We start from the raw sequence: 26,498 nt of genomic DNA on the forward strand, positions 1-26,498 counted from the left end.
TATTTACATTAAAAAGAGAAAACAACTATCTGTAATTGTTCTGCATTCTTTATTATTTTATTACATTTTTGCAGTTTAACATATCCATACATTGCACAAATCTGCTTTACAATTTCTTTACATCATGAGCTTGCTTTGCCTTTACTTAACATTATAAAGTGCATAGAGCATGAATAAATAATAGCTGTATTTCCAAAGCTCTACCTTTGTCCCTTTAACTGAAACTGTGTTATGTCAAGCAGACTAATGTAAACAGACTATCACAATAAATACAAATAAATAATAGCAACACAATATTATTATACGCATTAGGAAGAATTAAAATATCACATTTATGAACATTTTATAGAGAATCTGTTTGTCTAGCAATACAAGAATAATACAATAAATAATTTTTAAAATAAGCATTAACATAGTACTTTCATTACTAATTAGGCAGCATTGAATTGCATACTGAATATCCAAAATCCATGATTTTTATGTTTTCATTGGTGTTCAGTCCTGTTTTGTCAAATATCTCTGAACTCTCTAGAAGAGGCTGTTTCGGGTTGTGTACTGTACATTGTACGACCTTCTTCTGTGCCAGCGTCTCCTGATTGCTGCACAGCAACCACACAGCAAACACTGAACACAGAAACAGACACAGTGAGAGTTAGGCTCACAGAAGGGAATTTTATACAGCTATACATACACAATTATATACCACATTTAAATAGAAACTTAACAACCATAAGTTGAAGATATTCAGTCTTCATAATACTTACGCAAAGAAGAATCCAGCAAGGTACGAGGCCGATGATAATAGCGCAGGGGACAATGATAGCCACAATCCATGCTACGTTTGTAGCGTTGTTTGAGATTGTAGTGTTTATGGTGGTTGGAACTGGTGTGGTAAAAAACCGTGAATAGGGTACCGACCAAGAAACCGGCAGCCGTGTTGCTTTCACGTTGTGAGAAAACATACGTAACATTGGCCTCAATCATGGTGGAATCATCCCTGTTGAAAGATTAAAACGTACAATGAGAAACAAAAGTAAATATCTAAAAATGATCTTAACATGCATTCACCGATGTATCATAAAAGCCGTTTTCTTCAGTTCATTTAGACATTTCTTCTAAAGACAAAGTACAAAGCAGTGGATCAGAACTCACTTGAAATTGGCTGGAATGAGTAGATTAATTGAGGGGTCCTTTAGGATCTGGATCACCTGTAGAGTGCATCAATTAAAAAAAAAAAAACAATAGGTTAATGCTTAAAATTGGGCAATTTCAGTACAACAATATCCAAGCCTCTCAAACTCACCAAGTTATTTATCTTCTTTTGGATTTCTTGATAGGTTTCATTCCTTTTTGACTCTGTCAGTGATACTTTGCTGATTTCAAAAGCAAAGATGAGTGCGTAGGCAGTGTCATTAATTCCTTTAAAATATAAGACAAAAATAATCAGTTGTGTATTTGTGTATGGTATTTTGTTATCCATTTTCATTATGCATAATTATTGACTGCTTTTTAATTATTATTTTCCTTCAAAGAAAGTCATGAATAAGGACTACATGATTACAACAGATACACCATTTGCATACATATGTTATATTCACAACAAAAATGGAGCATGAAATTAGAGGAAAACTCACCCAAATAGTTGACATTTGCCAAGGTCACAGGTTCACTCACGCTCACTGTTTTGGCACTTAATGTAGATGTGAGATTTGTGGCCACTACTGATTTAACCACATCTAGAACACTATTCTCACTTGGTCTTGGGCCCAGTGTGATAAACTCGAGACGAATCCTAATGATTGCCCTCCTACTCCTGTACAGACAAAAATGATGATAATTTACTGGAATATTAAAACAACTATCTTTAAAAAAAAATAATAATAATTGAAATCACTAATTGGTCTTACAAGATTGGTGGTGAAGTTGTTGTCTGAGTGGTCGCTGTAAAAGAAATGATGAATTAATGAAGGAGAATCAGACATTCAATTACAGCATTTCGTATTTTTAAAGCAATACACAGCACCGATCCCAGACTTCTGGGGGCCCTGTGTAAAATTGTGTAAGCGGGGGGGTGGAGGAAGGGGATATATGAGTCTTTATGAACGAATGAATGAATCACATGTGTCCAGTGTTTCACTCAGTATTAAATCACACTCGCAGAAAGCACTTGACAGTGTCTCTTCTGCGATTTGTTAAGGTTTCAATGCGTTTTTTTTACTCATCTCGTGCACGACTGTACGACATTCACATCACTTGATATAACTGATTTTTACGTAGAAAGAGTGACTGGGCAACGCTTTAAAAGAAATGATCATTCATCTTTTAATAACCGCTGGCCAAATAAAAAAAAAACTAAAATGAAATAATCTTTGGGAGCAAGGAGGTCCCCTGGTGTTTCAGGGGCCCTACCCAGTTTGCGTATTTTGCATGTAGGGAGGATCGGCTCTGGCAAGGCATAAATCATGACGACTTAAGAAATGGAAGTTTAACATGTGATTGTCAGTTTGGACATATAAACTGTGGGGTAACAGATGGTGGACAGTGCAGCAGGTGTAGACATGGTAATACCTTCATTGAGTTGAAGAAGTTCCTGAACAAAGACGCTGGGTTGCGTGATGTCACTTGGTGAGAAAACATACTCTACTTTGGCCTGAATCACAGTGGAATTACCCCTGTGGGGAGATTAACATGTGTAATGAGAAACTATAGTCAATAACTAAACATTATTTTTAGTCACAAGCCATGTATAAAAACTAACACCAATCATCAGGACATATTTGCTCAAATCAAAGTGAGTCAAAACTTACGTGAAATCAGCTGCATTGAACTTAATGACAGGAGCTGAGGAGTTACTGAGGAGGATCTTGCTCAGCTGAAAAAAAAAATTATTAATTTGTTTAGAAATATGTTGAGGTTAATGTTGTAAATGAGAGAAGAAGAAGAAGAAGAAGGTAAAGAAGAAGAAAAGTGTTTGTAAAAGACTACTGTACTGAACTCACCAATGTGTTTACAGAGTCTTGTATTAACAGGTGGGTACCATTCCTGAGTTCAAGTTTCTCATTCATGGTTATATTGCTGATTTCAAATCCAAAGTTGAGAGCATAGGCTGTCTCATTTATTTCTTAAAAATATATAAAATATAAAATTAATTAGTTGCGTGGGTATATTTATATATTTTTATTATATTTCACTAATGCATTCCTTAATATCATTTATTTGTTATTATACCTTAAAAGCTACAGATCTACAACATTAGACTTTAAATAACATATTCAGAAGCCAAACCAGGAGAGTAAAACTCACTTGTATAAGTGACATTGACAAAGCTCACAGGATCACTCAGGTCTTGTGTTGTGGGGTCTTGCTTAGTTGTGATACGTGTTTTCAGCAGAGTGTTGGCCACCTCAAGAACCTTATCTGGATTTGGCAGGGGGCCCAGTGTGACAAACACGAGGCGAATGAATATAAGTGCTCTGCCAAGCCTACAAAGACAATAAATAATACACATTAATGTAGGAAAGGAAAATTAAAGTAAAAAAAGTAAATATCAGACTGAAATCACTGCTCTTACACTATCTGTGGAGTAGTTGTCAGAGTACTGGTTGTTGTTGAGACTGTAAAAGAAAGTAATGATTAATGGCGGAAGCTTGCAGTAACAACATTTGCAATACATTTTCAGTTTTGACAAACCTGTCAGTGAACGAAGCTCATTTAGGAAGCTGACTGGTTGTATAGCATCTCCATCCTGGAAGCTGTAGACAATGCTGCCTTCAATCTGGTTCGATGTGCTTCTGGAGGAAAGACAAAATATATCTGTTAAGCATCAGTATGTGCAAAGGTTTTTATTTATTTTTATTTTTTTAATAAATGCATTTAATAATGTAGAAAGTGACACATTATATAAATTAATTCTGTTTGCATCTTACATGAAGTTGGCCGACTTGGGATTTAAAGTTGTTCTGCCAGGTTCATTCAGAAGACTGTTCAACTGCAGAAGAAAAATCAAACATTCATGAAACTCAACAATTACATTGGACCTAAAAATTGTACTCAGTGAATGATTTATGCTTACCGCATTATTGGCGACACCCTGAGCATGTAGGTATGTGCCATTTCTTAGCTCAGGATCTTTTGACATGCTGATATTACTCAAATTAAGCTTAAAGATGACAGCATATGAGGTTGCTGTGATTTCTATTTGGATATAAAAAAAAAATATAGAAATATTATTATTATTATTATTTTATATAATCCAAATTTGACACTTTAATATTTCAAAAGCTTTTCAGGTGAAAATGATGACACTTACTCTCATAGCTGACATTCACCACCTTCACTGATTCATTCAGCTGTGACTCTCTGGAATTACGGAGAGTGTTGATAGCGCTGAGGACCAGAGCTTCACTGGGGACTGGAGATGAGGAGTTGAACACCAGCTTGCTTGTGACCACTGCTGAACCAGATCTGTAAATAAAACCCCTTTGGTTTATTGTACGTCGAATATTTGGAATAAAATTACTTTTCCATTTTTTTTTTTTTTTTCTAAAAACTGGAAAAGCAAAACTTACACTAGGTTTGGAGGTGTCACAGAGAAACCGGTAGTTGTTTGTGGAAGCACTGTTGTTGTGGTTGTCAGAAGTAGCTCTTTTAGGAAGCTGACTGGTTGTATGGTATCTCCATCCTGGAAGCTGTAGTCCATCCTGCCATCAATCTGGTTTGGAGTGCTCCTACAGAACAAGCAGAAGATATCTGTCAGGGGCTTCTGTCCACATCTTCAAAATGTTTTTTTTTTTTGTTGTTGTTGTTTTCACCAATTCTTATTTTCCATGGCTTCCCAGCTAAAATGAGAGAACATGTGCAATAAAGATTGTGAAGTGAGTTGGCATCTTACGTGAAGTTGAAGGAGTTTGGTTTGAAAACTTGCTGGCCAGGTTCATTCAGAAGAGTGTTCAGCTGCAGAAAAAAATGCCATACCATTTAGAAACTTCTGTTGAACACTAGCAATGGACTAAAACCTTTTTCATACTGTTCATTTTAAAATTGTTACCGCTTTATTGATGACATCCTGCACTTGCGGGTAGGTATTGTTTCTGAGAGCAGGGTCCTCTGGCATGCTGATGTTAACCAGTTTAAATGTAAAGACCACAGCATAGGAGGTTTCTGAGATTTCTGTGTGGAAAGAAAATGTGAATAATTGTAATTTTTTTTGTTCAAAGCTTTCCGTTCATAATTGTTTATCTGATTACCATTCAATTGCTTTACAACCTTATAGGATGACACTTACTCTCATAGCTGGCATTCACCACCTTCACTGATTCATTCAGCTGTGACTCTCTGGAATTACGGAGAGTGTTGATAGCGTTGAGGACCAGAGCTTCACTGGGGACTGGAGATGAGGAGTTGAACACCAGCTTGCTTGTGACCACTGCTGAACCAGATCTGTAAATAAAACACATTTTGTTTAATTTACATCAAATGTTTGCAGTAAAATTACTTCTCCATTTTTGATTATTCTCACATTTGAAGACCAACACATACATGGAGTTTGAAGGAGTCATGGAAAAACTGATTGTTGTTTGTGGAAGCACTGTTGTTGTGGTTGTCAGAAGTAGCTCTTTTAGGAAGCTGACTGGTTGTATGGTATCTCCATCCTGGAAGCTGTAGTCCATCCTGCCATCAATCTGGTTTGGAGTGCTCCTACAGAACAAGCAGAAGATATCTGTCAGGGGCTTCTGTCCACATCTTCAAAATGTTTTTTTTGTTTTGTTTTTTTTCACCAATTCTTATTTTCCATGGCTTCCCAGCTAAAATGAGAGAACATGTGCAATAAAGATTGTGAAGTGAGTTGGCATCTTACGTGAAGTTGAAGGAGTTTGGTTTGAAAACTTGCTGGCCAGGTTCATTCAGAAGAGTGTTCAGCTGCAGAAAAAATATCAAACCATTCAGAAACTTCTGCTGAAAACTAGCAATGAACTAAAACCTTTTTCATACTGTTCATTTTAAAATTGTTACCGCTTTATTGATGACATCCTGCACTTGCGGGTAGGTATTGTTTCTGAGAGCAGGGTCCTCTGGCATGCTGATGTTAACCAGTTTAAATGTAAAGACCACAGCATAGGAGGTTTCTGAGATTTCTGTGTGGAAAGAAAATGTGAATAATTGTAATTTTTTTTGTTCAAAGCTTTCCGTTCATAATTGTTTATCTGATTACCATTCAATTGCTTTACAACCTTATAGGATGACACTTACTCTCATAGCTGGCATTCACCACCTTCACTGATTCATTCAGCTGTGACTCTCTGGAATTACGGAGAGTGTTGATAGCGCTGAGGACCAGAGCTTCACTGGGGACTGGAGATGAGGAGTTGAACACCAGCTTGCTTGTGACCACTGCTGAACCAGATCTGTAAATAAAACCCCTTTGGTTTATTGTACGTCGAATATTTGGAATAAAATTACTTTTCCATTTTTTTTTTTTCTAAAAACTGGAAAAGCAAAACTTACACTAGGTTTGGAGGTGTCACAGAGAAACCGGTAGTTGTTTGTGGAAGCACTGTCGTGGTTGTCAGAAGTAGCTCTTTTAGGAAGCTGACTGGTTGTATGGTATCTCCATCCTGGAAGCTGTAGTCCATCCTGCCTTCAATCTGGTTTGGAGTGCTCCTACAGAAGAAGCAGAAGATATCTGTAAGGGACTTCAATTCACATCTTCAAAATGTTTTTTTTTTTTTTTTTTTTCACCAATTCTTATTTTCCATGGGTTCCAAATTAAAATGAGAGAACATGTGAAATAAAGATTGTGAAGTGAGTTGGCATCTTACGTGAAGTTGAAGGAGTTTGGTTTAAAAACTTGCTGGCCAGGTTCATTCAGAAGAGTGTTCAGCTGCAGAAAAAAAATGCCATACCATTTAGAAACTTCTGCTGAACACTAGCAATGGACTAAAACCTTTTTCATACTGTTCATTTTAAAATTGTTACCGCTTTATTGACGACATCCTGCACTTGCGGGTAGGTATTGTTTGTGAGAACAGGGTCCTCTGTAATGCTGATGTTAACCAGTTTAAATGTAAAGACCACAGCATAGGAGGTTTCTGAGATTTCTGTGTGGAAAGAAAATGTGAACAATTGTAATTTCTTTTGTTCAAAGCTTTCCGTTCATAATTGTTTATCTGATTACCATTCAATTGCTTTACAACCTTATAGGATGACACTTACTCTCATAGCTGGCATTCACCACCTTCACTGATTCATACAGCTGTGACTCTCTGGAATTACGGAGAGTGTTGATAGCGCTGAGGACCAGAGCTTCACTGGGGACTGGAGATGAGGAGTTGAACACCAGCTTGCTTGTGACCACTGCTGAACCAGATCTGTAAATAAAACACATTTTGTTTAATTTACATCAAATGTTTGCAGTAAAATTACTTCTCCATTTTTGATTATTCTCACATTTGAAGACCAACACATACATGGAGTTTGAAGGAGTCATGGAAAAACTGATTGTTGTTTGTGGAAGCACTGTTGTTGTGGTTGTCAGAAGTAGCTCTTTTAGGAAGCTGACTGGTTGTATGGTATCTCCATCCTGGAAGCTGTAGTCCATCCTGCCATCAATCTGGTTTGGAGTGCTCCTACAGAACAAGCAGAAGATATCTGTCAGGGGCTTCTGTCCACATCTTCAAAAAAAATTTTTGTTTTGTTTTTTTTTCACCAATTCTTATTTTCCATGGCTTCCCAGCTAAAATGAGACAACATGTGCAATAAAGATTGTGAAGTGAGTTGGCATCTTACGTGAAGTTGAAGGAGTTTGGTTTGAAAACTTGCTGGCCAGGTTCATTCAGAAGAGTGTTCAGCTGCAGAAAAAATATCAAACCATTCAGAAACTTCTGCTGAAAACTAGCAATGAACTAAAACCTTTTCTTCATACTGTTCATTTTAAAATTGTTACCGCTTTATTGATGACATCCTGCACTTGCGGGTAGGTATTGTTTCTGAGAGCAGGGTCCTCTGGCATGCTGATGTTAACCAGTTTAAATGTAAAGACCACAGCATAGGAGGTTTCTGAGATTTCTGTGTGGAAAGAAAATGTGAATAATTGTAATTTTTTTTGTTCAAAGCTTTCCGTTCATAATTGTTTATCTGATTACCATTCAATTGCTTTACAACCTTATAGGATGACACTTACTCTCATAGCTGGCATTCACCACCTTCACTGATTCATTCAGCTGTGACTCTCTGGAATTACGGAGAGTGTTGATAGCGCTGAGGACCAGAGCTTCACTGGGCACTGGAGATGAGGAGTTGAACACCAGCTTGCTTGTGACCACTGCTGAACCAGATCTGTAAATAAAACCCCTTTGGTTTATTGTACGTCGAATATTTGGAATAAAATTACTTTTCCATTTTTTTTTTTTCTAAAAACTGGAAAAGCAAAACTTACACTAGGTTTGGAGGTGTCACAGAGAAACCGGTAGTTGTTTGTGGAAGCACTGTCGTGGTTGTCAGAAGTAGCTCTTTTAGGAAGCTGACTGGTTGTATGGTATCTCCATCCTGGAAGCTGTAGTCCATCATGCCTTCTATCTGGTTTGGAGTGCTCCTACAGAACAAGCAGAAGATATCTGTAAGGGACTTCAATTCACATCTTCAAAATGTTTTTTTGTTTTTTTTTCACCAATTCTTATTTTCCATGGGTTCCAAGTTAAAATGAGAGAACATGTGCAATAAAGATTGTGAAGTGAGTTGGCATCTTACGTGAAGTTGAAGGAGTTTGGTTTAAAAACTTGCTGGCCAGGTTCATTCAGAAGAGTGTTCAGCTGCAGAAAAAAACATGCCAAACCATTTAGAAACTTCTGCTGAACACTAGCAATGGACTAAAACCTTTTTCATACTGTTCATTTTAAAATTGTTACCGCTTTATTGACGACATCCTGCACTTGCGGGTAGGTATTGTTTGTGAGAACAGGGTCCTCTGTAATGCTGATGTTAACCAGTTTAAATGTAAAGACCACAGCATAGGAGGTTTCTGAGATTTCTGTGTGGAAAGAAAATGTGAATAATTGTAATTTTTTTTGTTCAAAGCTTTCCGTTCATAATTGTTTATCTGATTACCATTCAATTGCTTTACAACCTTATAGGATGACACTTACTCTCATAGCTGGCATTCACCACCTTCACTGATTCATTCAGCTGTGACTCTCTGGAATTACGGAGAGTGTTGATAGCGCTGAGGACCAGAGCTTCACTGGGGACTGGAGATGAGGAGTTGAACACCAGCTTGCTTGTGACCACTGCTGAACCAGATCTGTAAATGAAACCCCTTTGGTTTAATTTACATCAAATGTTTGCGGTAAAATTACTTCTACATTTTTGATTATTCTCACATTTGAAAACCAACACATACATGGAGTTTGAAGGAGTCATGGAAAAACTGATTGTTGTTTGTGGAAGCACTGTCGTGGTTGTCAGAAGTAGCTCTTTTAGGAAGCTGACTGGTTGTATGGTATCTCCATCCTGGAAGCTGTAGTCCATCATGCCATCAATCTGGTTTGGAGTGCTCCTACAGAACAAGCAGAAGATATCTGTAAGGGACTTCAATTCATATCCTCAAAAAATTTTCACCAATTATTATTTTCCATGGCTTCCCAGCTAAAATGAGAGAACACATGAAATAAAGATTTTGAAGTGAGTTTGCATCTTACGTGAAGTTTGAGGACTTGGGTTCAAAAACCTGCTTGCCAGGTTCATTCAATAGTGTGTTCAGCTGCATGAAAAAAAAATAATAATAAAAAATCAAGCCATTCATCAACCTCCGGTGAAGATTTACACTGGTCACAGTTTTCGCTAATGTGTTAATGCTAGTTTCTTACCGCATTATTGACAACATACTGCACTTGCACATAACTGCTGTTTCTTAGCTGAGGATCCTCAGGCATGCTGATATTATTCAACATAATATTCAAAATGACAGCATAAGAAGTTTCAGATATTTCTGTTTGGAAAGAAACATCCAATTTTGATCAGTTTAAATTTGACATTTTTCACTTGTTGAAAATTTCCTAATTGAAATTACATTCATAATAAAGAAACTTACTCTGATAGGTAAAATTGGAAATCTTCAGTGATTCATTGAGCTGGGATTCTCTTGATTTAAGAAGATTACTAACAGCACCTAGGACCAAAGTTTCAGTGGGCAGGGATGACAAGGATGAGAATGTAAATCTGGTTGTGACTGTTGCTGCACCGGACACATTTGTTGGAAATGTTTTGAGTATGTTTGAAGTTTCTGGTTGCAAACTTGAAGTACTTTGAAGTGTTGCATCTGCTTTTGTTGTATTGTTCAGAGGTGTAGTATTGCTAGTAAGAGTTTCAGCTGGTATTGTTTTTATGGATGTGTGACCTGGAATTGTAGATGCTGGTGATGTTGACGTATTTGTGTTTGGACTTGATGTTATTGGTTTAACTAGTGGAAATTCTGGTGTATTAGTGAAACCTGTAATAATTCCAGTGGTAGTTGTTAATGCAGTTGTAGTTTCTGAATCCATGTTTGGGCTTGAAGTTGTTTTGGTTGAAAGTGCAAGTGTGGCTGGAGCAGAAGATGTACTGGTAAACGCAACAGTTGTTTTTAAAAGATCTCCTGATGTTTCTTGAAACTGAGTTGTTGTTTGAGCTGCAGTTGAGCTTGGAGGGGTGGCAGTTGTTGTGATTGTGGTTGTAATGGGTACAGTTGGGGTTCTTGGAGATTCAGTTGTTTTTGTTGGAGTTAAAGTTGGTAATATAGTTACATGTGATGAGGAGACAGGCATAGTTGTTACCAGAGCAGGAGTACTTTCTGAAGTTGTAGATATTGTTGGTGGAGTTGTGGTTTTAGAAGTTGTGGCTGCAAATGTCATTGTGGTTTCACCTGTTTGTGTACTTGGAGCTTCAGATGAGGTTGCAGCTGATTTAATGGTTGAAGGTACCAATGTGGTAGCTGAGGCGGATGTTGTATGTGCAGTTGTACTTTCTGAAGTTGTAGACCTTATTGGAACCGGATTGAAAACTGTTGATGAGGATTGAAGTGGAGATTCAGATGAGGTTGGAGATGAACTAGTAGAAGAAGGCACAATCACAGCTGAGGAAGCCATAGATGTTGAGGATGCAGTTGTAGTTTTGGAAGTTGAAGCCACAGTAGTGGAAGGCCCCACTGTGGTTGTGGAAGCTGCAGTTGTGCTTGCTGTAGGCATAGTTTTAATTTCTGATGGTGTAAGTGATGAAGATGTAGGCATAGTTGTTGAAGTAAGCGTTGTGGATTCTGAAGTTACAGCTGTTGATGATGGATTGACAGTTGTTTTAGATGTGGTTTCTGCTGTTGTACTTTCTGAAGTTAAAGGCAGTTTTGTTGAAGTAACAGTTGTGGTTTCTGTACTCACAACTTTGGTGATGGGAAAATCAGTAGTTGAAGATGCTGTAGTTATTGATGTTTTTACAGGTGCAGTTGTTTCTGAAGATGTAGACATTGTTGTTGAAGAAAGAGTTGTGGATTCTGAAGTTACAGCTCCTGATGTTGTTGGATTGTTTGTTGTTGTAGATGTGGTTGATGAGGCTGTAGTTGTGGACCCTGCTGTTGTACTTTCTGAAGTTGTAGGCAATGTTGTTGAAGTAATAGGTGTGGTTTGTGTACCAGTGGGGATGTTAGTAGTTGAAGATGCTGTAGTTACTGATCTTGTTACAGGTGCAGTTGTTTCTGAAGATGTAGACATTGTTGTTGAAGAAAGAGTTGTGGATTCTGAAGTTACAGCTGCTGATGTTGTTGGATTGTTTGTTGTCGTAGATGTGGATGATGAAGCTGTAGTTGTGGACCCTACTGTTGTACTTTCTGAAGTTGTAGGCAATGTTGTTGAAGTAATAGGTGTGGTCTGTGTACTAACGGTTTTGGTGGTGGGAATTTCTGTAGTTGAAGATGCTGTAGTTACCAATGTTGTTACAGGTGCAGTGGTTTCTGAAGATGTAAGCATAGTTGTTGAGGTAAGGGTTTTGGATTCTGAAGTTACAGCTGCTGATATTGTTGGATTGTTTGTTGTCGTAGATGTGGATGATGAGGCTGTAGTTGTGGACCCTGCTGTTGTACTTTCTGAAGTTGTAGGCAATGTTGTTGAAGTAATAGGTGTGGTTTGTGTACTCGTGGGGATGTTAGTAGTTGAAGATGCTGTAGTTATTGATGTTTTTACAGGTGCAGTTGTATCTGAAGATGTAGACATTGTTGTTGAAGAAAGAGTTGTGGATTCTGAAGTTACAGCTGCTGATGTTGTTGGATTGTTTGTTGTCGTAGATGTGGTTGATGAGGCTGTAGTTGTGGAACTTAATGTTGTACTTTCTGAAGTTGTAGGCAATGTTGTTGAAGTAATGGGTGTGGTTTGTGTACTAGTGGGAATGCTAGTAGTTGAGGATGCTGTAGTTATTGATGTTTTTACAGGTGCAGTTGTTTCTGAAGATGTAGACATTGTTGTTGAAGAAAGAGTTGTGGATTCTGAAGTTAGAGCTGCTGATGATGTTGGATTGTTTGTTGTCGTGGATGTGCTTGATGAGGCTGTAGTTGTTGACCCTGCTGTTGTACTTTCTGAAGTTGTAGGCAATGTTGTTGAAGTAATAGGTGTGGTTTGTGTACTAGTGGGAATGTTAGTAGTTGAGGATGCTGTAGTTACTGATGTTGTTACAGGTGCAATTGATTCTGAAGATGTAGACATTGTTGTTGAAGAAAGAGTTGTGGATTCTGAAGTTACAGCTGCTGATGTTGTTGGATTGTTTGTTGTTGTAGATGTGGTTGATGAGGCTGTAGTTGTGGACCCTGCTGTTGTACTTTCTAAAGTTGTAGGCAATGTTGTTGAAGTAATAGGTGTGGTTTGTGTACCAGTGGGAATGTTAGTAGTTGAGGATGCTGTAGTTATTGATGTTTTTACAGGTGCAGTTGTTTCTGAAGATGTAGACAATGTTGTTGAAGTAAGTGTGGTGGATTCGGAAGTTACAGCTGCTGATGTTGTTGGATTGTTTGTTGTCGTAGATGTGGTTGATGAGGCTGTAGTTGTGGACGCTGCTGTTGTACTTTCTGAAGTTGTAGGCAATGTTGTTGAAGTAATAGGTGTGGTTTGTGTACTCACAACTGTAGTAGTGGGAATGTCAGTAGTTGAGGATGCTGTAGTTATTGATGTTTTTACAGGTGCAGTTGTTTCTGAAGATGTAGACATTGTTGTTGAAGAAAGAGTTGTGGATTCTGAAGTTACAGCTGCTGATGTTGTTGGATTGTTTGTTGTTGTAGATGTGGTTGATGAGGCTGTAGTTGCGGACCCTGCTGTTGTACCTTCTGAAGTTGTAGGCAATGTTGTTGAAGTAATGGGTGTGGTTTGTGTACTAGTGGGGATGTTAGTAGTTGAGGATGCTGTAGTTACTGATGTTGTTACAGGTGCAGTTTTTTCTGAAGATGTAGCCATTGTTGTTGAAGAAAGAGTTGTGGATTCTGAAGTTACAGCTGCTGATGTTGTTGGATTGTTCGTTGTTGTAGACGTGGTTGATGAGGTTGTAGTTGTGGACTCTGCTGTTGTACTTTCTGAAGTTGTAGGCAATTTTGTTGAAGTAATAGGTGTGGTTTGTGTACTAGTGGGGATGTTAGTAGTTGAAGATGCTGTCGTTACTGATGTTGTTACAGGTGCAGTTGTTTCTGAAGATGTAGACATTGTTGTTGAAGAAAGAGTTGTGGATTCCTGAAGTTACAGCTGCTGATGTTGTTGGATTTTTTGTTGTTGTTGTAGATGTGGTTGGTGAGGCTGTAGTTGTGGACCCTGCTGTTGTACTTTCTGAAGGTGTAGGCAATGTTGTTGAAGTAATAGGTGTGGTTTGTGTACTAGTGGGGATGTTAGTAGTTGAGGATGCTGTAGTTACTGATGTTGTTACAGGTGCAGTCGTTTCTGAAGATGTAGACATTGTTGTTGAAGAAAGAATTGTGGATTCTGAAGTTACAGCTGCTGATGGTGTTGGACTGTTTGTTGTCATAGATGTGGATGATGAGGCTGTAGTTGTGGACCCTGCTGTTGTACTTTCTGAAGTTGTATGCAATGTTGTTGAAGTAATAGGTGTGGTTTGTGAACTAGTGGGGATGGTAGTAGTTGAAGATGCTGTAGCTACTGATGTTGTTACAGGTGCAGTTGTTTCTGAAGATGTAGACATTGTTGTTGAAGAAAGAGTTGTGGATTCTGAAGTTACAGCTGCTGATGTTGTTGGATTGTTTGTTGTCGGAGATGTGGTTGATGAGGCTGTAGTTGTGGACCCTGCTGTTGTACTTTCTGAAGTTGTAGGCAATGTTGTTGAAGTAATAGGTGTGGTTTTTGTACTAGTGGGGATGTTAGTAGTTGAAGATGCTGTAGCTACTGTTGTTGTTACAGGTGCAGTTGTTTCTGAAGATGTAGACATTGTTGTTGAAGAAAGAGTTGTGGATTCTGAAGTTACAGCTGCTGATGTTGTTGGATTGTTTGTTGTCGTAGATGTGGTTGGTGAGGCTGTAGTTGTGGACCCTGCTGTTGTACTTTCTGAAGTTGTAGGCAATGTTGTTGAAGTAATAGGTGTGGTTTGTGTACTAGTGGGGATGTTAGTAGTTGAGGATGCTGTAGTTACTGATGTTGTTACAGGTGTGGTATTTCTGAAGATGTAGACATTGTTGTTGAAGAAAGAATTTGTGGATTCTGAAGTTACAGCTGCTGATGTTTTTGGGCTGTTTGTTGTCGTAGATGTGGATGACGAGGCTGTAGTTGTGGACCCTGCTGTTGTACTTTCTGAAGTTGTAGGCAATGTTGTTGAAGTAATAGGTGTGGTTTGTGTACTAGTGGGGATGTTAGTAGTTGAAGATGCTGTAGCTACTGATGTTGTTACAGGTGCAGTTGTTTCTGAAGATGTAGACATTGTTGTTGAAGAAAGAGTTGTGGATTCTGAAGTTACAGCTGCTGATGTTGTTGGATTGTTTGTTGTCGTAGAAGTGGTTGATGAGGCTGTAGTTGTGGACCCTGCTGTTGTACTTTCTGAAGTTGTAGGCAATGTTGTTGAAGTAATAGGTGTGGTTTGTGTACTAGTGGGGATGTTAGTAGTTGAGGATGCTGTAGTTACTAATGTTGTTACAGGTGCAGTTGTTTCTGAAGATGTAGACATTGTTGTTGAAGAAAGAGTTGTGGATTTTGAAGTTACAGCTGCTGATGTTGTGGATTGTTTGTTGTTGTAGATGTGGTTGATGAGGCTGTAGTTGTGGACCCTGCTGTTGTACTTTCTGAAGTTGTAGGCAATGTTGTTGAAGTAATAGGTGTGGTTTGTGAACTAGTGGGGATGTTAGTAGTTGAAGATGCTGTAGTTACTGTTGTTACAGGTACAGTTGTTTCTGAAGATGTAGACATTGTTGTTGAAAAAAGAGTTGTGGATTCTGAAGTTACAGCTGCTGATGTTGTTGGATTGTTTGTTGTTGTAGATGTGGTTGATGAGGCTGTAGTTGTGGACCCTGCTGTTGTACTTTCTGAAGTTGTAGGCAATGTTGTTGAAGTAATAGGTGTGGTTTGTGTACTAGTGGGGATGTTAGTAGTTGAAGATGCTGTAGTTACTGATGTTGTTACAGGTGCAGTTGTTTCTGAAGATGTAGACATTGTTGTTGAAGAAAGAGTTGTGGATTCTGAAGTTACTGCTGCTGATGTTGTTGGATTGTTTGTTGTTGTAGATGTGGTTGGTGAGGCTGTAGTTGTGGACCCTGCTGTTGTACTTTCTGAAGTTGTAGGCAATGTTGTTGAAGTAATAGGTGTGGTTTGTGTACTAGTGGGGATGTTAGTAGTTGAAGATGCTGTCGTTACTGATGTTGTTACAGGTGCAGTTGTTTCTGAAGATGTAAACATTGTTGTTGAAGAAAGAGTTGTGGATTCTGAAGTTACAGCTGCTGATGTTGGTGGATTTTTTGTTGTTGTTGTAGATGTGGTTGGTGAGGCTGTAGTTGTGGACCCTGCTGTTGTACTTTCTGAAGGTGTAGGCAATGTTGTTGAAGTAATAGGTGTGGTTTGTGTACTAGTGGGGATGTTAGTAGTTGAGGATGCTGTAGTTACTGATGTTGTTACAGGTGCAGTCGTTTCTGAAGATGTAGACATTGTTGTTGAAGAAAGAATTGTGGATTCTGAAATTACAGCTGCTGATGGTGTTGGACTGTTTGTTGTCGTAGATGTGGATGATGAGGCTGTAGTTGTGGACCCTGCTGTTGTACTTTCTGAAGTTGTATGCAATGTTGTTGAAGTAATAGGTGTGGTTTGTGAACTAGTGGGGATGGTAGTAGTTGAAGATGCTGTAGCTACTGATGTTGTTACAGGTGCAGTTGTTTCTGAAGATGTAGACATTGTTGTTGAAGAAAGAGTTGTGGATTCTGAAGTTACAGCTGCTGATGTTGTTGGATTGTTTGTTGTCGGAGATGTGGTTGATGAGGCTGTAGTTGTGGACCCTGCTGTTGTACTTTCTGAAGTTGTAGGCAATGTTGTTGAAGTAATAGGTGTGGTTTTTGTACTAGTGGGGATGTTAGTAGTTGAAGATGCTGTAGCTACTGTTGTTGTTACAGGTGCAGTTGTTTCTGAAGATGTAGACATTGTTGTTGAAGAAAGAGTTGTGGATTCTGAAGTTACAGCTGCTGATGTTGTTGGATTGTTTGTTGTCGTAGATGTGGTTGATGAGGCTGTAGTTGTGGACCCTGCTGTTGTACTTTCTGAAGTTGTAGGCAATGTTGTTGAAGTAATAGGTGTGGTTTGTGTGCTAGTGGGGATGTTAGTAGTTGAGGATGCTGTAGTTACTGATGTTGTTACAGGTGCAGTTGTTTCTGAAGATGTAGACATTGTTGTTGAAGAAAGAGTTGTGGATTCTGAAGTTGCAGCTGCTGATGTTGTTGGATTGTTTGTTGTTGTAGATGTGGATGATGAGACTGTAGTTGTGGACCGTGCTGTTGTACTTTCTGAAGTTGTAGGCAATGTTGTTGAAGTAATAGGTGTGGTTTGTGAACTAGTGGGGATGGTAGTAGTTGAAGATGCTGTAGCTACTGATGTTGTTACAGGTGCAGTTGTTTCTGAAGATGTAGACATTGTTGTTGAAGAAAGAGTTGTGGATTCTGAAGTTACAGCTGCTGATGTTGTTGGATTGTTTGTTGTCGGAGATGTGGTTGATGAGGCTATAGTTGTGGACCCTGCTGTTGTACTTTCTGAAGTTGTAGGCAATGTTGTTGAAGTAATAGGTGTGGTTTGTGTACTCGTGGGGATGTTAGTAGTTGAGGATGCTGTAGTTACTGATGTTGTTACAGGTGCAGTTGTTTCTGAAGATGTAGACATTGTTGTTGAAGAAAGAGTTGTGGATTCTGAAGTTACAGCTGCTGATGTTGTTGGATTGTTTGTTGTTGTAGATGTGGTTAGTGAGGCTGTAGTTGTGGACCCTGCTGTTGTACTTTCTGAAGTTGTAGGCAATGTTGTTGAAGTAATAGGTGTGGTTTGTGTACTAGTGGGGATGTTAGTAGTTGAAGATGCTGTAGCTACTGTTGTTGTTACAGGTGCAGTTGTTTCTGAAGATGTAGACATTGTTGTTGAAGAAAGAGTTGTGGATTCTGAAGTTACAGCTGCTGATGTTGTTGGATTGTTTGTTGTTGTAGATGTGGTTAGTGAGGCTGTAGTTGTGGACCCTGCTGTTGTACTTTCTGAAGTTGTAGGCAATGTTGTTGAAGTAATAGGTGTGGTTTGTGTACTAGTGGGGATGTTAGTAGTTGAAGATGCTGTAGCTACTGATGTTGTTACAGGTGCAGTTGTTTCTGAAGATGTAGACATTGTTGTTGAAGAAAGAGTTGTGGATTCTGAAGTTACAGCTGCTGATGTTGTTGGATTGTTTGTTGTCGGAGATGTGGTTGATGAGGCTGTAGTTGTGGACCCTGCTGTTGTACTTTCTGAAGTTGTAGGCAATGTTGTTGAAGTAATAGGTGTGGTTTGTGTACTAGTGGGGAATGTTAGTAGTTGAGGATGCTGTAGTTATTGATGTTGTTACAGGTGCAGTTGTTTCTGAAGATGTAGACATTGTTGTTGAAGAAAGAGTTGTGGATTCTGAAGTTACAGCTGCTGATGTTGTTGGATTGTTTGTTGTTGTAGATGTGGATGATGACGCTGTAGTTGTGGACCCTGCTGTTGTACTTTCTGAAGTTGTAGGCAATGTTGTTGAAGTAATAGGTGTGGTTTGTGTACTCAGTGGGGATGTTAGTAGTTGAAGATGCTGTAGTTACTGATGTTGTTACAGGTGCAGTTGTTTCTGAAGATGTAGACATTGTTGTTGATGAAAGAGTTGTGGATTCTGAAGTTACAGCTGCCAATGTTGTTGGACTGTTTGTTGTCGTAGATGTGGATGATGACGCTGTAGTTGTGGACCCTGCTGTTGTACTTTCTGAAGTTGTAGGCAATGTTGTTGAAGTAATAGGTGTGGTTTGTGTACTCACAACTGTAGTAGTGGGAATGTCAGTAGTTGAGGATGCTGTAGTTACTGATGTTGTTACTGGTGCAGTTGTTTCTGAAGATGTAGACATTGTTGTTGAAGAAAGAGTTGTGGATTCTGAAGTTACAGCTGCTGATGTTGTTGGATTGTTTGTTGTCATAGATGTGGTTAGTGAGGCTGTAGTTGTGGACCCTGCTGTTGTACTTTCTGAAGTTGTAGGCAATGTTGTTGAAGTAATAGGTGTGGTTTGTGTACTAGTGGGGATGTTAGTAGTTGAAGATGCTGTAGCTACTGTTGTTGTTACAGGTGCAGTTGTTTCTGAAGATGTAGACATTGTTGTTGAAGAAAGAGTTGTGGATTCTGAAGTTACAGCTGCTGATGTTGTTGGATTGTTTGTTGTTGTAGATGTGGTTAGTGAGGCTGTAGTTGTGGACCCTGCTGTTGTACTTTCTGAAGTTGTAGGCAATGTTGTTGAAGTAATAGGTGTGGTTTGTGTACTAGTGGGGATGTTAGTAGTTGAAGATGCTGTAGCTACTGTTGTTGTTACAGGTGCAGTTGTTTCTGAAGATGTAGACATTGTTGTTGAAGAAAGAGTTGTGGATTCTGAAGTTACAGCTGCTGATGTTGTTGGACTGTTTGTTGTCGTAGATGTGGTTGATGAGGCTGTAGTTGTGGACCCTGCTGTTGTACTTTCTGAAGTTGTAGGCAATGTTGTTGAAGTAATAGGTGTGGTTTGTGTACTAGTGGGGATGTTAGTAGTTGAGGATGCTGTAGTTACTGATGTTGTTACAGGTGCAGTTGTTTCTGAAGATGTAGACATTGTTGTTGAAGAAAGAGTTGTGGATTCTGAAGTTACAGCTGCTGATGTTGTTGGATTGTTTGTTGTCGTAGATGTGGTTGATGAGGCTGTAGTTGTGGACCCTGCTGTTGTACTTTCTGAAGTTGTAGGCAATGTTGTTGAAGTAATAGGTGTGGTTTGTGTACTCGTGGGGATGTTAGTAGTTGAAGATGCTGTAGTTACTGATGTTGTTACAGGTGCAGTTGTTTCTGAAGATGTAGACATTGTTGTTGAAGAAAGAGTTGTGGATTCTGAAGTTACAGCTGCTGATGTTGTTGGACTGTTTGTTGTCGTAGATGTGGATGATGAGCCTGTAGTTGTGGACCCTGCTGTTGTACTTTCTGAAGTTGTAGGCAATGTTGTTGAAGTAATAGGTGTGGTTTGTGTACTCACAATCTGTAGTAGTGGGAATGTCAGTAGTTGAGGATGCTGTAGTTACTGATGTTGTTACAGGTGCAGTTGTTTCTGAAGATGTAGACATTGTTGTTGAAGAAAGAGTTGTGGATTCTGAAGTTACAGCTGCTGATGTTGTTGGACTGTTTGTTGTCGTAGATGTGGTTGATGAGGCTGTAGTTGTGGACGCTGCCATTGTACTTTCTGAAGTTGTAGGCAATGTTGTTGAAGTAATAGGTGTGGTTTGTGTACTCACAACTGTAGTAGTGGGAATGTCAGTAGTTGAGGATGCTGTAGTTACTGATGTTGTTACAGGTGCAGTTGTTTCTGAAGATGTAGACATTGTTGTTGAAGAAAGAGTTGTGGATTCTGAAGTTACAGCTGCTGATGTTGTTGGATTCTTTGTTGTGGTAGATGTGGTTGATGAGGCTGTAGTTGTGGACCCTGCTGTTGTACTTTCTGAAGTTGTAGGCAATGTTGTTGAAGTAATAGGTGTGGTTTGTGTACTCACAACTGTAGTAGTGGGAATGTCAGTAGTTGAGGATGCTGTAGTTACTGATGTTGTTACAGGTGCAGTTGTTTCTGAAGATGTAGACATTGTTGTTGAAGAAAGAGTTGTGGATTCTGAAGTTACAGCTGCTGATGTTGTTGGATTCTTTGTTGTGGTAGATGTGGTTGATGAGGCTGTAGTTGTGGACCCTGCTGTTGTACTTTCTGAAGTTGTAGGCAATGTTGTTGAAGTAATAGGTGTGGTTTGTGTACTCCGTGGGGATGTTAGTAGTTGAAGATGCTGTAGTTACTGATGTTGTTACAGGTGCAGTTGTTTCTGAAGATGTAGACATTGTTGTTGAAGAAAGAGTTGTGGATTCTGAAGTTACAGCTGCTGATGTTGTTGGATTGATTTGTTGTCGTAGATGTGGTTGATGAGGCTGTAGTTGTGGACGCTGCATTGTACTTTCTGAAGTTGTAGGCAATGTTGTTGAAGTAATAGGTGTGGTTTGTGTACTCGTGGGGATGTTAGTAGTTGAAGATGCTGTAGTTACTGATGTTGTTACAGGTGCAGTTGTTTCTGAAGATGTAGACATTGTTGTTGAAGAAAGAGTTGTGGATTCTGAAGTTACAGCTGCTGATGTTGTTGGACTGTTTGTTGTCGTAGATGTGGTTGATGAGGCTGTAGTTGTGGACGCTGCCATTGTACTTTCTGAAGTTGTAGGCAATGTTGTTGAAGTAATAGGTGTGGTTTGTGTACTCCACTGTAGTGGGATGTTAGTAGTTGAGGATGCTGTAGTTACTGATGTTGTTACAGGTGCAGTTGTTTCTGAAGATGTAGACATTGTTGTTGAAGAAACAGTTGTGGATTCTGAAGTTACAGCTGCTGATGTTGTTGGACTGTTTGTTGTCGTAGATGTGGTTGATGAGGCTGTAGTTGTGGACCCTGCTGTTGTACTTTCTGAAGTTGTAGGCAATGTTGTTGAAGTAATAGGTGTGGTTTGTGTACTCACAACTGTAGTAGTGGGAATGTCAGTAGTTGAGGATGCTGTAGTTACTGATGTTGTTACAGGTGCAGTTGTTTCTGAAGATGTAGACATTGTTGTTGAAGAAACAGTTGTGGATTCTGAAGTTACAGCTGCTGATGTTGTTGGACTGTTTGTTGTCGTAGATGTGGTTGATGAGGCTGTAGTTGTGGACCCTGCTGTTGTACTTTCTGAAGTTGTAGGCAATGTTGTTGAAGTAATAGGTGTGGTTTGTGTACTCACAACTGTAGTAGTGGGAATGTCAGTAGTTGAGGATGCTGTAGTTACTGATGTTGTTACTGGTGCAGTTGTTTCTGAAGATGTAGACATTGTTGTTGAAGAAAGAGTTGTGGATTCTGAAGTTACAGCTGCTGATGTTGTTGGACTGTTTGTTGTCGTAGATGTGGTTGATGAGGCTGTAGTTGTGGACGCTGCCATTGTACTTTCTGAAGTTGTAGGCAATGTTGTTGAAGTAATAGGTGTGGTTTGTGTACTCACAACTGTAGTAGTGGGAATGTCAGTAGTTGAGGATGCTGTAGTTACTGATGTTGTTACAGGTGCAGTTGTTTCTGAAGATGTAGACATTGTTGTTGAAGAAAGAGTTGTGGATTCTGAAGTTACAGCTGCTGATGTTGTTGGATTCTTTGTTGTGGTAGATGTGGTTGATGAGGCTGTAGTTGTGGACCCTGCTGTTGTACTTTCTGAAGTTGTAGGCAATGTTGTTGAAGTAATAGGTGTGGTTTGTGTACTCGTGGGGATGTTAGTAGTTGAAGATGCTGTAGTTACTGATGTTGTTACAGGTGCAGTTGTTTCTGAAGATGTAGACATTGTTGTTGAAGAAAGAGTTGTGGATTCTGAAGTTACAGCTGCTGATGTTGTTGGATTGATTGTTGTCGTAGATGTGGTTGATGAGGCTGTAGTTGTGGACGCTGCCATTGTACTTTCTGAAGTTGTAGGCAATGTTGTTGAAGTAATAGGTGTGGTTTGTGTACTCGTGGGGATGTTAGTAGTTGAAGATGCTGTAGTTACTGATGTTGTTACAGGTGCAGTTGTTTCTGAAGATGTAGACATTGTTGTTGATGAAAGAGTTGTGGATTCTGAAGTTACAGCTGCCGATGTTGTTGGACTGTTTGTTGTCGTAGATGTGGATGATGAGGCTGTAGTTGTGGACGCTGCCATTGTACTTTCTGAAGTTGTAGGCAATGTTGTTGAAGTAATAGGTGTGGTTTGTGTACTCGTGGGGATGTTAGTAGTTGAAGATGCTGTAGTTACTGATGTTGTTACAGGTGCAGTTGTTTCTGAAGATGTAGACATTGTTGTTGAAGAAACAGTTGTGGATTCTGAAGTTACAGCTGCTGATGTTGTTGGACTGTTTGTTGTCGTAGATGTGGTTGATGAGGCTGTAGTTGTGGACCCTGCTGTTGTACTTTCTGAAGTTGTAGGCAATGTTGTTGAAGTAATAGGTGTGGTTTGTGTACTCACAACTGTAGTAGTGGGAATGTCAGTAGTTGAGGATGCTGTAGTTACTGATGTTGTTACAGGTGCAGTTGTTTCTGAAGATGTAGACATTGTTGTTGAAGAAACAGTTGTGGATTCTGAAGTTACAGCTGCTGATGTTGTTGGACTGTTTGTTGTCGTAGATGTGGTTGATGAGGCTGTAGTTGTGGACCCTGCTGTTGTACTTTCTGAAGTTGTAGGCAATGTTGTTGAAGTAATAGGTGTGGTTTGTGTACTCGTGGGGATGTTAGTAGTTGAAGATGCTGTAGTTACTGATGTTGTTACAGGTGCAGTTGTTTCTGAAGATGTAGATATTGTTGTTGAAGAAAGAGTTGTGGATTCTGAAGTTACAGCTGCTGATGTTGTTGGACTGTTTGTTATCGTAGATGTGGATGATGAGGCTGTAGTTGTGGACCCTGCTGTTGTACTTTCTGAGGTTGTAGGCAATGTTGTTGAAGTAATAGGTGTGGTTTGTGTACTCACAACTGTAGTAGTGGGAATGTCAGTAGTTGAGGATGCTGTAGTTACTGATGTTGTTACAGGTGCAGTTGTTTCTGAAGATGTAGACATTGTTGTTGAAGAAAGAGTTGTGGATTCTGAAGTTACAGCTGCTGATGTTGTTGGATTGTTTGTTGTCGTAGATGTGGTTGATGAGGCTGTAGTTGTGGACGCTGCCATTGTACTTTCTGAAGTTGTAGGCAATGTTGTTGAAGTAATAGGTGTGGTTTGTGTACTCACACTGTAGTAGTGGAATGTCAGTAGTTGAGGATGCTGTAGTTACTGATGTTGTTACAGGTGCAGTTGTTTCTGAAGATGTAGACATTGTTGTTGAAGAAACAGTTGTGGATTCTGAAGTTACAGCTGCTGATGTTGTTGGACTGTTTGTTGTCGTAGATGTGGTTGATGAGGCTGTAGTTGTGGACCCTGCTGTTGTACTTTCTGAAGTTGTAGGCAATGTTGTTGAAGTAATAGGTGTGGTTTGTGTACTCGTGGGGATGTCAGTAGTTGAAGATGCTGTAGTTACTGATGTTGTTACAGGTGCAGTTGTTTCTGAAGATGTAGACATTGTTGTTAAAGAAAGAGTTGTGGATTCTGAAGTTACAGCTGCTGATGTTGTTGGACTGTTTGTTGTCGTAGATGTGGATGATGAGGCTGTAGTTGTGGACCCTGCTGTTGTACTTTCTGAAGTTGTAGGCAATGTTGTTGAAGTAATAGGTGTGGTTTGTGTACTCACAACTGTAGTGGGAATGTCAGTAGTTGGGGATGCTGTAGTTACTGATGTTGTTACAGGTGCAGTTGTTTCTGAAGCTGTAGACATTGTTGTTGAAGAAAGAGTTGTGGATTCTGAAGTTACAGCTGCTGATGTTGTTGGATTGTTTGTTGTCGTAGATGTGGTTGATGAGGCTGTAGTTGTGGACGCTGCCATTGTACTTTCTGAAGTTGTAGGCAATGTTGTTGAAGTAATAGGTGTTGTTTGTGTACTCACAACTGTAGTAGTGGGAATTTCAGTAGTTGAGGATGCTGTAGTTACTGATGTTGTTACAGGTGCAGTTGTTGCTGAAGATGTAGACATTGTTGTTGAAGAAACAGTTGTGGATTCTGAAGTTACAGCTGCTGATGTTGTTGGACTGTTTGTTGTCGTAGATGTGGTTGATGAGGCTGTAGTTGTGGACGCTGCTGTTGTACTTTCTGAAGTTGTAGGCAATGTTGTTGAAGTAATAGGTGTGGTTTGTGTACTCACAACTGTAGTAGTGGGAATTTCAGTAGTTGAGGATGCTGTAGTTACTGATGTTGTTACAGGTGCAGTTGTTTCTGAAGATGTAGACATTGTTGTTGAAGAAAGAGTTGTGGATTCTGAAGTTACAGCTGCTGATGTTGTTGGATTGTTTGTTGTTGTAGATGTGGTTGATGAAGCTGTAGCTGTGGTTTCTGCTGTTGTACTCTCTGAAGTTGTAGGCAGTGTTGTTGAAGTAGTAGTTGTGGTTTCTGTACTGACATATTTGGTGGTGGTTGGAATTTCACTAGTTGTGGATGCTGTAGTTACTGATGTTGTTACAGGTGCAGAGGTTTCAGAAGATGTAGACATAGTGGTTGAAGGAAGAGTTGTGGATTCAGAAGTTACAGCTGCTGATGTTGTTGGATCTTTTGTTGCTGTTGATGTGGTTGATGAAGGTGTAGAATCAGATGAGGTTGGAGCTGATGTTGCTGAGTTTGAAGTGACAAGTACATTTGTTGTTTCTGAAGCTGTATATCCTGGAATTGTAGTGTCCGTTGTTGAAGCACTGGATTTAAAAAAAAAAGAAAATTATTACACCTTTTATACCTTTTAAAATATTTTACAAAACATTTTTGTATTAGATAAAAAAAAAGCATGACACAAAATTGAAATTTAAAAAATCACTTACCCCACTCTAGTTGTAGAATGAATAGTACACCACATACACACTGTAAAGAGAAACAAATTCCTGTAAAATCTTTCAATAATTTTTGTTATTGTTTAGCCAAAAAATAATTCCAGAACAAACTGTAGAACACATTTTATATTCCATATGCATATTCAATTAATATGATAAATTATGCACATTTTACATTTATAATACTTACACAGGGTGAATACAATTTTCCTTGTTCCATACTGCTTAGAAAGAAAAAAACTGCCGAAAGAGATACAAGACAATAGATATTATTTTAATTGTTGTACAATCAATAATTTTACCATTCATAAAATAATATCTATATATGAGAAAACTTTCTGATCAGCAGTTTGAGTTACGCACATAATGTGGCACAATATATAACGAAAAACGTAGCAGGCTATGTACATTATCTATAGCTGAGCAATGTTGACTTTTGTGATCGGCCATAATACTTTTGTGATTGCAGCCAATGAAAATGCTGCTCTAAAGGTGTGCATCCTACTCCATAAAGAACAGATTGTAAAATCAGACTGCTTTCGGTAGATTTATCTAGGATAATATCTGAACACCTTACTTTTACATCTCCTGTAACTCTAACAGATGCAATAAAAGAAGATGTTAAATGTATAAAGCTGTTAGAATACCTGAAATGTTCCAGGTTTTAATGTAAACTCTGTCTGTAAATAATGTAGTCTAGCCCAAAATTACCTGGAATTTCCATTAATGAGATGCAAATAGATTGAACATAATATCATAACTGACCACACTTGCACAAGCACACAACAGATCCAGAAACGCACACAGTAATTAAGACATACATGCGAGTCTTTGGTGTGTTTGCGCTCTGGAGAGCATCAAAGTTTTCAATTTACAACGTGTTCTAGCAACATTGAGCAGTCTACCAATAACAGACATATCTGTTTATTTCTTGAATGCGAGGCCAATCAAAGCCATTTGAATCACTCAGTTTTTTAATGCTGAGTTGCAATCAGTAGACACAAAAAAAAATCTGTAAAATATATGGTAAAAAAGGGCAGCTGTGGTTATACCGTGAACAATTCTGTAACACCGTTTTAGGTTTTATGTTTTGTTCCTTAAATTTACATTTTAATACCGTAATTTAACTGATATAATGTTAATATGCCAACTTATTGAAGTACTGAAATTTGTTTTGTACCTTTGTAATATACTGGTAACCACCAAAAGCAGGTGGTGATGAGAAAGTCACATCAAGAAACAAAGCCCATCACAAGCAGCTTTTAAATAATAAGACCCATAGAAGGTGCACAGTGTCATTCACACAAGTACTAAACACCATCATGGTGAGAATTAAACTGAAATATGCAATTAACA

General features: G+C 38.9%; 4 protein-coding genes across 4 annotated transcripts; 1 reads left to right on the forward strand and 3 right to left on the reverse strand.

The window, feature by feature from the left end:
• Positions 1 to 32: 32 nt before the first annotated feature.
• LOC113100273 (mucin-5AC) lies at positions 33 to 13,740 on the reverse strand. The gene is made up of 39 exons (XM_026265055.1): positions 10,085 to 13,740; positions 9,861 to 9,982; positions 9,693 to 9,754; positions 9,395 to 9,550; positions 9,141 to 9,295; positions 8,904 to 9,025; positions 8,746 to 8,807; positions 8,435 to 8,590; positions 8,180 to 8,334; positions 7,943 to 8,064; positions 7,786 to 7,847; positions 7,467 to 7,625; positions 7,213 to 7,367; positions 6,976 to 7,097; positions 6,819 to 6,880; positions 6,505 to 6,660; positions 6,250 to 6,404; positions 6,013 to 6,134; positions 5,858 to 5,919; positions 5,539 to 5,697; positions 5,285 to 5,439; positions 5,048 to 5,169; positions 4,892 to 4,953; positions 4,569 to 4,727; positions 4,310 to 4,464; positions 4,073 to 4,194; positions 3,927 to 3,988; positions 3,691 to 3,791; positions 3,572 to 3,614; positions 3,304 to 3,482; positions 3,000 to 3,121; positions 2,808 to 2,872; positions 2,569 to 2,672; positions 1,908 to 1,941; positions 1,635 to 1,813; positions 1,304 to 1,419; positions 1,153 to 1,208; positions 765 to 997; positions 33 to 624 (listed from the first exon to the last, which is right to left on the reverse strand). The coding sequence occupies exons 1-39, from the start codon at positions 13,698 to 13,700 to the stop codon at positions 428 to 430; spliced, it is 8,208 nt and encodes a 2,735-aa protein (XP_026120840.1). The 5' UTR covers positions 13,701 to 13,740; the 3' UTR covers positions 33 to 427.
• Positions 13,741 to 15,055: 1,315 nt separating this feature from the next.
• Positions 15,056 to 18,227, reverse strand: LOC113100274 (mucin-2-like). Its single transcript, XM_026265057.1, has one exon. It carries the CDS (start codon positions 17,832 to 17,834, stop codon positions 15,195 to 15,197), a length of 2,640 nt encoding a protein of 879 aa, XP_026120842.1. The 5' UTR covers positions 17,835 to 18,227; the 3' UTR covers positions 15,056 to 15,194.
• Positions 18,228 to 19,374: 1,147 nt separating this feature from the next.
• LOC113100275 (cell wall protein DAN4-like) lies at positions 19,375 to 20,470 on the reverse strand. The gene has a single exon (XM_026265058.1). The coding sequence runs from the start codon at positions 20,313 to 20,315 to the stop codon at positions 19,482 to 19,484; it is 834 nt and encodes a 277-aa protein (XP_026120843.1). The 5' UTR covers positions 20,316 to 20,470; the 3' UTR covers positions 19,375 to 19,481.
• A 1,020-nt stretch (positions 20,471 to 21,490) lies between these two features.
• LOC113100277 (uncharacterized) lies at positions 21,491 to 25,240 on the forward strand. The gene is made up of 5 exons (XM_026265059.1): positions 21,491 to 22,694; positions 22,950 to 23,447; positions 23,701 to 24,528; positions 24,628 to 24,951; positions 25,230 to 25,240. The coding sequence occupies exons 1-5, from the start codon at positions 21,491 to 21,493 to the stop codon at positions 25,238 to 25,240; spliced, it is 2,865 nt and encodes a 954-aa protein (XP_026120844.1).
• Positions 25,241 to 26,498: the final 1,258 nt, after the last annotated feature.

Source organism: Carassius auratus, unplaced genomic scaffold (genome assembly GCF_003368295.1).
Source record: "Carassius auratus strain Wakin unplaced genomic scaffold, ASM336829v1 scaf_tig00217217, whole genome shotgun sequence".
NCBI lineage: Eukaryota > Metazoa > Chordata > Actinopteri > Cypriniformes > Cyprinidae > Carassius > Carassius auratus.